At 34.1% G+C, this 12,221-nt stretch overlaps 2 protein-coding genes across 2 annotated transcripts; one reads left to right on the forward strand and one right to left on the reverse strand.

Annotated features, from left to right (window-relative positions):
* The first annotated feature begins 1,953 nt into the window (after nucleotides 1–1,953).
* On the forward strand, nucleotides 1,954–4,018 carry LOC138327708 (leucine-rich repeat-containing protein 24-like). Its single transcript, XM_069274023.1, has one exon. It carries the CDS (start codon nucleotides 2,079–2,081, stop codon nucleotides 3,594–3,596), a length of 1,518 nt encoding a protein of 505 aa, XP_069130124.1. The 5' UTR covers nucleotides 1,954–2,078; the 3' UTR covers nucleotides 3,597–4,018.
* A 4,297-nt stretch (nucleotides 4,019–8,315) lies between these two features.
* LOC138327051 (leucine-rich repeat, immunoglobulin-like domain and transmembrane domain-containing protein 3) lies at nucleotides 8,316–11,568 on the reverse strand. Its single transcript, XM_069273042.1, has one exon. It carries the CDS (start codon nucleotides 11,558–11,560, stop codon nucleotides 10,061–10,063), a length of 1,500 nt encoding a protein of 499 aa, XP_069129143.1. The 5' UTR covers nucleotides 11,561–11,568; the 3' UTR covers nucleotides 8,316–10,060.
* Nucleotides 11,569–12,221: the final 653 nt, after the last annotated feature.

Consider the following 12,221-nt stretch of genomic DNA (forward strand, 5'->3'; position numbering starts at 1 on the left):
AGACGGAATTAATTACTTCGCATGAATGTAAATAATGACACAAAGGCATGTATATTACAAAGATAGATAAGAAACATCAATAATACAGAAATGCTTAAACCAACACACAAAACTCTCATGAAATATCATATATCACATACATGTACAAGTGTGCATGATATTCCTAATAAACTGAGTTACTTTTTATAAACCAACTAACACGACTAGACCATTTTAATAAATTATGACAATCATATTTTTCCCTGACCTAGAAATAAGATTTATAATTGGCTTTGACGTTTCAGATGTTTGGTTCTTACACACGTTTACGTGATGGTTTTATTCGCTTTACAAAATATTGACACCTGTTTCTTTTATATTTCTAGTTCTTAGGTCGCCTTTTAGCTATCCTGGTAAATAATTTGCGGGTCTGAAAAAACAATTAAATAGTTTGAAAATGGAAAATAGTCTGATTATATTTTCCTTCGTCTTGATTTGAGGTTTAATATTCCTAAAATATTTTCATAACAGTGGTTGATTTTCTTGTTATATGATACCGCATTTATTTCTATAAAACTGGCAATGTAATCTCCGCTGATGACCACCTTTACCTATCTTTTATGATGCTAAGAGAACAACAATTTGGCATTGAATACTGCTTTTAGTTTATTACCTAGGGCACTGCACTGATTTTACCCTTGCAGAGCCAAAGTTGAGACATCGATTTCATTTTTATAATTTTCGAAAGAGATTATCTTTCATTTCAGCGTGATTACACAAGATAAACGAATAAAATCAAAATGACCGAAAAAGGGCATTTATTTTCATTATGCTATATTATGATTTAAGAAATCAATTAGATTGGTTTATTTTATATTTATAAAAGTCTTTTGGTTAGTGTAATCTTTAAATGATTTGATGGGTAGGGGATTATAACAGTACTCCTCATGAACGTACTCTATATACAACCAAAAGTGAATTGACTATATCGACTTTTAAATGCAACATTGCCAATGTAAATAAAACGATGCTTTTACGTCATCATCTACTGCATTCATCCCTAAAAGTGGTTAAAAAACGTTATTTTATGACTGAAAGAATTAACAAGTCCGCGACCAGACCAACGCGGGTTATAGTAATACTATGGAATGTCACTGTCGTTATGTACTAAATAAACAATCGCGTATTCTAATAAGACTACCCATTATACTGTCAATCGGACTGTACACAACACCCCCGACCTTTCGTACCAATCCACCAGACAACGTAAACTTGACCATTGAACAATTTCCATTTGCTAAACAATCAACGATAACATTTATCTGTAAGTTTCTTGTAAATATGTGTACGTACGTAGTGAACAACAGATTTACGCTAACGGTTCACACTGCATGAGTATACCTGACGGAAGTTGATCGCTCATGATTGCTCTGTTTGTTCCGTAATATCACGTAAGATATTATGTATTTGTTCGTGGATAAGTTCCATCCCACTACGGATAAAACAAACAAAATATTCGTCACAAATCTCGGAACTGACACACCTCGCGAAAAGTCTTGTTAACTTGATGCAGACTATCTGAAAATAAAAACAACGTAGTAAACCAATAAAACCCCCGTTTACCGTCTTATTTTCAGTAACTGAACTTTGGTTCATTTGATTTTAAATACTTGATACCTGTTGCTTAATCGCAGAATATCGCCAAATAATTTTTGAAATAAAGTTACAAGATGACAAATCTTGGAACGTATGGTACCCGTCAAATGATAACGGCTTTCCTGTGACGGATTTACGACATTGATATATCGATAGGCTCGCTATTATTAGCCGATATATGCAAATGTGTAGGCACATGTATATAAACTGGTAAAACAATTATATCTAATTTAAATATTACGTATCGAATTTCACCAGTATAAAATAAGTTCTCAGACGAACAGATTCATTTCTTCTTTTGTAAATGGTTAACAGCACTTCATTGGTTGTATACTTGAAATACATTTTGGTGAACATTTGGTTTTAAACGTCGGGAAGTTTAATATAATTTGACGGAAACAAAAAGTTTTAAAGTAGTCAGCTGATTTTAAACAAGCTACGAAATGCGTGCCAGAATTTTAAGAGCGCTTCTACAGTTTATAATGTACTTAATGCTGAGGAACAATTTCTTTTCTCTTGGGGCATACGTTTGTCCAAGTAAGTGCCGATGTCATTTCAACGTCACTGTTTCATGTGACGCTGGCATGCAAACCATTCCAATAGACATTTCGGAGCTCACCAAATCGCTACATCTAGCAGGGAATGTAACATTACACAACAGTTTCAAACATGTTCAGTCATCCGATCTACCCAACATGACAGACCTGCGTCATTTTACATTCAGTTTTAATGAAATAGAGATCATAGAGAATTTGGCGTTTAGTAACTTCAAGGAACTTCGACAACTGAGACTAAACCATAACAAAATAAAACAAATCGGACCGGAGACATTCAGCGGACTTTCAAAGTTGGAAGTTTTAGACTTATCTGGAAATTCAGATATGAAAATATTTGACGGAACATTCAGGAACCTTCATGCACTTCGAGAATTGTATTTAGGAGAAATCAACTTGCATGAATTAAACATCGATGTTTTCGACGGTTTACGTGCTTTAAACGTCCTAGACATACATAGTAATTCAATCAAAAATATAGGAAAGCAGCACATTGATCTATTTCCAGCGTTGAATGTATTGGATATTTCTTCAAATTCGCTGACAACAGTGGACGAAAAAGTCTTGGAGTTCATTTCAAAATTACAAACAATTTACATCAGCCATAATTTATGGAATTGCAATTGCCAGATGAAAGATTTGAAGAAATCCCAGGCGCTCAGTAACATAACGAATGCGATCATTTGTGCTGGTCCAAGTCCGCTCGAATATATACCGTTATCACAGGTCCGTGACTCTGATTTAAAATGCCTGCCACCAAAAATAATCGATTGCAGTTCTTTTTCACCACGACTGACGACCGGAACCGGAAATGGACTTGAAATATCATGCAATATATCTGGAGATCCTTTCCCATATGTGAAATGGAAATCTCCGCAAGGTAACATGTTCATTCCTCACAACTCTACGGTAGGTTCATCTTCTGTATATGAAAACGGATCATTATACATCTCTTCAGCATCACCAGCAGAAAGTGGCGATTGGACATTGACAGTCTGGAACAGCGAAGGCATGTCAGAGAAACATTTCAAAATTGATATTCAAGCAGGTGTACCAACAGTGGGTTCAACAACTACATCTGCATTACCAATGCCTTCGAAATCATCCATGGTGTTTGCGAGGACAAATCCGGGACAAATTCCGACTACATCAAAGCCAGTAAATTCCCAAACACCTCAGCACCAAAGACTGGCCAACCTTGACAACCAGTCTAACCAGGGAACAACAGAACAGGGTTGGGGATACACAGGTATAATAGTGGCGTCTGTAATAGGTGGCTGTAGTTTGATTGCCATACCAACACTCCTTATACTTCTGTTTAAATGTATCTCAGCCAAGAAAAAAGTTGATCCAGCCTTCACCAAAGATACGAGCTCTCATCCCAATATGCGTCTGGAGTTTGTTTAATTAAGTATCGTTATTTTGTTTGTATGTTTTATAATTTATTTTGAAACCGCTGAGCTACGTAATCATGTATCCAAAGAACATTTTTCTAACAAGCATGTTTTGAATATGTTTATATGTTTTAACCATTTTTCAATATTGCGTTAATCACATTTTCGCGATCATAACAATGACCAACGAAATCTCCAAAATACAATCCCCGCGAAAACAATCTACTATATGTGTATGCATAATACAGATGGGTTTTGAATCAATTTTAAACCCTTTTCTGTGACTACATTAACATTGTGTAATTGTTTTGTTTGTTTTTTTCCTCGATTTATTATTTTATGTACATAAAGTCATCATGACTTGTACGAAAATTTTAATCAAGTCCAATCTGAAACATTGTTCAATTGATCAAATATATGTAAAGATTTACATATTTTTCAGTTAGATTGACCTTTTCGCTTTTGTATACAAATATGCATAATATCATAAAGAATATATGGAACTATTTATTGTCGTGACCTTTTTGCATTGTTGTTTTGTTTATTTAGGTATACCTGTAACATAATTGTTCAGTCTTTTTTGAATTTATGAATTTTATATGTAAAATAAATATTGGTGTTCCTATAATCTTGAGTTGTTCTTCATTTCAAAGGTAATTCCTTCGCCCCTGAAATTTCATAATGGAGAAGCGTAGTCATTGATTTAGAACTGTCAAAATGCACTGCCCTCCAAAAATTTTGTTACACATGCATTTTTGCAAAAACACATTAAGTACAGAATGTATAGAAATACGTAAACCTTGATAATATAGGCATCAGCATATATTATTTATCAACTTATTCACCTTCTCTATCTCATTTATTGCATTTTCGAGAGTTTTCTTAGAAATAAATTGTCAGCAAATTTTAACATATGTAACAGAACTCTTGGAGGGCAATGTCTTCAGGGGAGAATTAGTTGAGAGTTGAGCATAGTCCATTACTCTTGACCTATATGTGTTTTGGGAAGATCGTGATGGCAGAGGGGTTTTGTCCGACAAACTACCACAAGCCCTCCAACTTTGGGTCGCGCTGTTGAATTTCATGTGGGACAGTTGCCAAGTTCTAACGGATGTTCGAGGGTTTTTGCTCCAGGTATTTGCCCACGCAAGAGGAATTTCTGAAATGAATATCAGTATACTTTAACGTTATTTAAGCGGTATGACTATAGATGCGTTTCCATGTAAGAATCGTACAAGTAAGCAAACAGTGCTTTCCAGTATACCTCATCTTTGTCATTAGGAATTTTGAGAACAGTCTACGAGTTTGTTGTAGTAAAACAATACCAGCATTCATGCGATCTAAAATTACTTTGTAAGGAATCATCTATAATCTTTGTAAAAAAATTGAAAGTGTTATCATTTATGAATTTGTAGAGAATGCTGCAAAATAAACTATGCTAAAGTTTAACCCCAAATCTCTTGAACGATTACAAAATATCAGCAATGAAGGGTAAGACATTACATCAAACGAAAAAGAAATATCAACTCAAAGTGCAAAATATCACACAATCATCAAAAGACAAAAACACCATCAAGATTAACACAAAAGAACGACAAAAGATTAAATATCACCACAAAGGGTATCAGATTACTACGAAAGGTAAGACATTATCAGAAAATATAAAAGATTCCAACACAAGATAATGCATCATACTAAAGGAACACCATAAAAAAACACAACAAAATAAAAACATCATCAATTAAGTCGATAAGAGAAAGACCAAGTTATTCCAACTTAACGATTTTCCATAGACTATAGGTTTAGAATGTACTATTAAAATTGCTGAATCAAATTCAGCTATCATGTTTAATAGGTAAAGTCTATGTTCTTATGATTTAAAGGGACAATTCAGTCTAAGAGAACATTAAAATTTGTATATATATCAGATAAAACAAGTTCTAATGGAAATTAGATCAGTCAGTTTTACTGTGATATGCCTGAAACGCCTATGGTGGTGACATGTGTGTGAAATATTCAAACTTGCTCGCTGTCCGCCATTACACACTGTGGTCGAACTTCTTGTATGCCGAACCCTGTCCCTTGCTCGTAAAGTAATGCAACTTTTGGCTAGAACTGCTCAAATCGCTCTGACAGTAGTGTGTTTACCTCATTAGGTGAATTGTCTTGCCTAAAAATCATTTTATCACCTTCTCAGTGGTTATGTAGTTCATTTGTTTAACGTGCGTGACTTTGGCTCGGGTATGGGTACAGAGTTAATATTGTACCTGTTTAATCGTATTGATCAACGATTTGATATTTCAACGATATTAATTAAAATACTTAACAATGTCGTGGAATTTGTCAATGTTTTACGTTATATGTTTCATAAGAAATGTAGAACAATACATTTATGCTATAATTTGCTTATTGGTTATGTAAAAGAATTTGCCTGAGTGAATTGTCTCTTTAAACATATTTTATTTGCACTTTATATGCAAATGGGATTAGACACAAGTTGTATATTATAATCCATCTTCTCCATTTTTACCACTAGATAGGAAAATATGAGGTCTTTCAGTTCAAGCTCCCTTCAGGAGTCTAGGGTAGCCATTTTCAAAGAGAATGCATTATGCACTGAAAACCTGAAATGTTTTGGCTATTCAAATTTGATATTTTGAACCTAAATTTCAATTAGACTCTCGAAATGTATATCGTTGTTTCCTAGGGACAATTACCTGTTAGAAAAGATCTTTGGAAATTCACAATAAATCAGTCAACCAGTAGCCAAGAAAAAAATCACAAAAAGACCACAAAAGGCAAACACAACACGTTTCCCATTAACACATCAAATGTTTTAAAGTCATCATACATTACATCTATACATTTTCTCAAGGATAGGAAGATGCTATGATCAATCAACTATATGAAAATATATCAATCGTGTAACAAGAAGGGCTTAATGATATATTATGTACATTTTTTAAACACCAGGATATGTACTAAAGAAAAATTGTAGATATATATATATTTACCAAAGATTAACATTAAATATCATATCCTGATTGACAAGATGAGTACTATGTTACACATCTGGAACATGCAACAGAATACCTTGGTCTAATATATCGATCTCTATACGAGGTTACGTTAACTTCAAACTAATGACGCCCAGTAAGGGTGTGTCGCCAGTGACACTGGTATTTGATGTGTAGGATGTGTAGTAATATGTTTTAGATTTGGGTTACATATAGGTGGGAGTAGTATTGTCCTGTTGTTAAAATTAATATAAAAGTAATTCCTGGAATTCCGAATTCTTCTACTTAACTCGTCATGACTGGAACTTCATGTACGAGATGTGAGTTTAATAAATCTTATGATAAATAGGAAAATATAATGGAATATCTTTTAAGGAATCTAAATGGTGTTGGTTCTGATATATTATTATCCACTCGGTACAAGTTAACATTTCGAGGAAGACTTGTCGATATGTGCCGGACTTTAATCACATGTTAGATGCTAAGAAACACAGTTCCTGAAATAAATTATATTAAATAAAAAGACCGATTACATTTACAAATATTTAATTTGTTTTCCACGTTTCAATGCAATTTTATTTCCAATTTAATTTAAAAAAAGACATTAGCTTCTCATTGCATCGTTCATTACAGGTATAATTTACTATACATGCGGTATTTACCTACTAATGTTGTCTTGTACAGGATGGTATTATAATCAAACTTGATGGGTATATGTAATGAGATATAGAGTTGAAAATGGCGATTGAATAAAGCTTGAAGCACAACATTTTCGATACTCCAGGGGTTACTATTACTGTCGTTATATCCACCCTGGTCTATCTCATAGTAAAACAGGAGGCAACAGAACAGACATTGTCTTCTGAACTGCCTTAAGTTTTACTATGAAATAGTTCAGGAATGGATATCAGCAAATGTAACCCCTGGAGTATCGAAGATGGAAACACTATAATGAATTTGTGGTTAGTTTCGGTTTTTATATCCGTCTATTTCCATGAGGTATATTAAATATGTTCTGATTTTCAACTATTCTCATTGCTTAATACTTGACGTGACAGTTGATATTATCATTGTGCCATGACAGTTGTGTAAGTATAACTTTTTGAACTCCACTGCCCAAAAGTGGTTTTTTTTCAGGATAGCACTTGTAATATTTCCTGTAATTGACCTCTCAATCCTTAAAATTTCAAATTTATTATTTAGTTATTATATTATGCATACATTATGCAAATGTTTTTTTCCATATAGAAATCATAGATCATATAGTTGAACTTTACATTTATCCTAAAGACGTACCTGTGCCATCATATAACCAAGTATGAAATTTGTTCAAGATAGTGCTCTTTTGTTTCTTTAAAAAACCTATCAGAAATAGGTAAGAATTTCAAAACTTTCATAATTTCTGCATATTTCGATTTCTTATTATGACAACTTAAGTCGCATAATTAGAAAATTACCGTTATAATTAAATCAGAAATGTACTAAATATTTCAAATACAAAACCTTTGTTCATTAGAATATAGTTAAAAAAAAAAACAAACAAAAAAACTGAAGATGGATTTGAGGTCACAAATGTCCCAAAGCATTTTGTACCGCCCTATAGAACCTAAAATAAATTCATATAATGATCAAAGCCATCAAGTACAATTAAAATATAACTTTAGTCCTTAACTAAAATAGGTGAAAAAGAAAACCAATGCTAGAAATCTTTTTTCCATTTTATTTATTATTCAATTAGAATTTCACAAATTTAAAACAAAACTATGGAGATGCATAATTTGTGTAAAACATTATGTACATCGAATAAAATAGAATTGCGAGAAAACATATTAACCTCTCCCAAAAAGTTACAATTTTGGAACTGGAATTGCATCAGAAGTGGTAACAAAGTGACCATTTTTTCCTATATCAATATACTGTAAACTTGATTTCGCGTAATTTACAAGAAAAGCTCAAACGCGAATTCAACTGTAATAATTGCAAAATGTAAAAACTACTTAATAGTCCTTGATCGTGAATTTATATATTATATGTTGATTCCTGACTGAGACACGAAATATAGTTTACACGAACATAAAGTTGTTTACAGCAGCGTAACTTGAATGGGTGGATACTTGATGATCTAAGTGATTTTGACAAAGTCGAAACAAAAGACCGTCTCCCCACCAAGACACCTTCCCACCTACCCATTCATCATCATTTTTTTTTGGGACAAATCTTCTGTGATTCACTCACTAAGCCATATGTAAATGTAATTCCCATAACATGATGTATACAAAGATTGCTATATGCATGACACTAACACAAATAAAGTTAATTAACAAATAAAAAATTAAATGAATAAATAAATAACAAATTAATATGTACATGCAACATCACCTTATTACCAGTTTACAATTACTCATACATACTAAGTTTACAAATAATTAAAGTAATAAATACATATCATTATTGCTAATTAACATTCGACATTCCTTCAGTTAGTGTAACGTATTTCTTTAAAATAAAAGCAGTTGAAATCCATAACATTTGACATGTACTAAACATGGGATATAACAGATTGCAATGTTTTCAAATACCAAAAGTACAAATTATTTCACGGATGAAAAGAAATCATTTTTGAACTTTAAACTTATTTATTCACATAGAGTTAGGATTTACATTATTTAAAATTCCCCTGATGCTGCAAAAGTAATTTAATTGATAAAAGAAAGCGAACATAAACAATAATATGTAAACAACAACGATGTGACTAGTATTTTGACCTATTTAGAATTGAAAGCAAATGATTTCAACGCCAGTGGCTTTTTTGTTTTGTTTTATCTAGTTATCACTATTGTGTTGAAATAATTTTGTTTTGTTTTATCTAGTTATCACTATTGTGTTGAAATAAGAATAAAAATGGCAATATGTGAATCAGACAGTAGAAACTTCAGAATCATACCAGAGACACGTTTTAACTTTCAATCATCTGACGATCACATGTATTTTGTCCTGGAACCATTGGTCATATTTCAGGACATCTTGCCGTATAACTTGGATAATTTTATTTTCCATTTTCCAAATCAAATGTTAGTTAATTAAAAGATTCGCTATTGCATGCAACTATTGGTCGTTATGACATTTTTAATAAACGAGATATTTGCTTCAAGGAATTAAAAGGTGCATCGACCGATACATAAAAACAAAACTTTGCAAATTGAAGAGGAGGGTTGGTATCACAGTCATCGCATGGTATCACAGTTTGTCGACAATGTAAAGATTGAGAACTTACCGGAATATTCGTTGTCTTGTTTTAAAACAAACATATACAATTACAGAAATGAAAATAAAGTGTGTACCATAACGTAATGTTCCACGAAAGATTCATTTTTATCCATCTTTTGGCGTGTTGGTGTTCTTATTATTACCAAATCATCGCCATTCCTGAACTTAACTTGTGTCTAATACGTGGCCTTGTTTAAAAGTCGTTAGCCACACGATGGCGCCGTGGTGTTCTGACCGAGTCAAATTTTTCGTCCTGTCTGATGCTAATGTCCTCTACTCTGTTACTGCCCTTCTTTCTCTTCACGCAGTAGATGACGACGCCAATGAGTACGATGAGCAACAGACCTCCTCCACCAGCCCCTGCAATCATCATCATATTCATCCCTCCGCCCTCGTCGCTCTTCACATCCGCCTTCCCATCAGAACCTTTATTCTCTTCGTTACCATCGCCTGTACTTCCATCCCCATTGTCTGATGTGTTCCCAGTGGAATCGGGTTTGGATTGACTAGGAAGTTTTGATGTCGCTGCACCGCCTGTACCGCCACTTTGTTGTTGGTGACCCTTGCTGTTGTCTTTGGAGTTTATTGGAATAGTCATTGAAGTAAGTCCTCCAATGGTGTAAGAGGCTATAGCTTTTGTCGTTGCTGATGATGAAGACATTGGTATTGCTTTTGTAGGTGACGTTGTAGACGTTATTTTTGGAGGAGGCGTAGTTGTAGTTGTAGTAGTAGTAGTCGTCGTCGTCGTCGTTGTTGTCGTAGTTGTTGTCGTTGTTGTTTTAGCAGTTACAACAACTCTAAGCTGATGACTTTTCTGTCCAACTGTATTGCTAACACTTAAACTCCACGTACCTTCGTCCGCCTTTGAAACGTTGAAAATATCCAAGATTCCTTTTCTGGAAACATAGTAATTTGACACATTTTCGTAAGTAAATTCCACGTGTTTTCCATCAAATCTGGTCCAGGTAACATCCGGATACGGATCTCCGGCTAGTTCACACGACATCTTGACGGAGTGTGTTTCTATCACAGAATACGTTTCAGTTGCACAATTTACAATCTGTGGTGGAACGCATTTAAACTCTAAATCCGGAAGTCGCAAAATGGGAGCATATTTGACTCGCTCTGGACCAGCGCAGACTAATGCTTCGCTAGCAAGCTCAGGATCGAGGACCTTTTTCGAATCGTTTTTTAACCATCGTAATTCACAGTTACACTGCAAAGGATTGCCAGACAGTTTTAACGTTGCAATAGTAGCAAATGAGTCCTTATAGATTTTTGGTAATCCCTCTAAAAGGTTATTTGAAGCATCGAAGTGTTGCAGGCTTGGGAATATAGACCGAAAATCGAATTCAATTTTCCATATTTTGTTTCCATGGATATCCAAAACTCGAAGATTTTTCATACTTGCGAACATTTCTGGAAGAAGACGTTCCAAATCCATGTCTGCAATATAGAGTTCCTGTAGATTTGAAAGACTATCAAAAGCCTTTTCACTTATCTCACAATGTGGATTCCCGCTGATTCGTAGAGAGGTCAAACGAGTTAATCCCAAAAATGTTTGGTCATTAATTTTGAGAATGTTGTTGTACGACAGGTCTAAATACATTAACGATGTCCGTGCAGAAAATGTGTCATCAGCAATTGTGCTAATTTCACAATGTGTCATTTTCAGCGTAATCAATCCAGGCATGGATTGAAAGTCACTCCCTTGTATAGTCGGGATCTTGTTGTGCGTTTTGTAATTCCCAGATATTTTGAAAATTTCGACATCATAAGTTAGAGGTGACGGAAACGATGAGAATCCCGGACCACAATTGACCACATCAGATTTTGGACACGCGCATCCTGTAGGGCATTGACAAGTCCCCAGTGAGACAAGACTCAGGATCAGCACCACGGTAGTTCCCGTGATAGTAGACATCTTTTTACGACGAAAAACAAACTATTTACCCAATACATTAAATTTCTTCAACATAAAGTTTAACGTGTGTGTGTTTCTTCTTCAATATTTCGTTTGCAGTCGAAGAACACAATATTCCAGTTCCACTGCTGCTAAAGTTATGAAATAAGCACACATACTCTCTTTTGTATATCCTATCTTAACACATTAGTAAATATCTATATATATCTACATAAACATTTAATCAATGTCAGCTACAAGGAACCTTCAACATAACTATGGCTGAAGCAATTAAGATTAATAAGGAGCGTTGAGACTAGATGAAAAGCGCGTCGTTCGGAGCTTACATAGCTCCATGGACACGCCACTATAGGATAACGGTATGTCAAATTCCAGCATTGTACCTGGCATGACCGGCTTTAATCATTCGGCCGTTTATATCAGTCCCTAT

Source organism: Argopecten irradians, chromosome 7 (assembly GCF_041381155.1).
Source record: "Argopecten irradians isolate NY chromosome 7, Ai_NY, whole genome shotgun sequence".
Classification (NCBI taxonomy): domain Eukaryota; kingdom Metazoa; phylum Mollusca; class Bivalvia; order Pectinida; family Pectinidae; genus Argopecten; species Argopecten irradians.

What these genes read in the sequence shown, in the direction of transcription:
- LOC138327708 (XM_069274023.1), top strand. Translation starts at nt 2,079, where the DNA reads ATGCGTGCCAGAATTTTAAGAGCGCTTCTACAGTTTATAATGTACTTA.
- LOC138327051 (XM_069273042.1), bottom strand. Translation starts at nt 11,560, where the DNA reads ATGCCTGGATTGATTACGCTGAAAATGACACATTGTGAAATTAGCACA.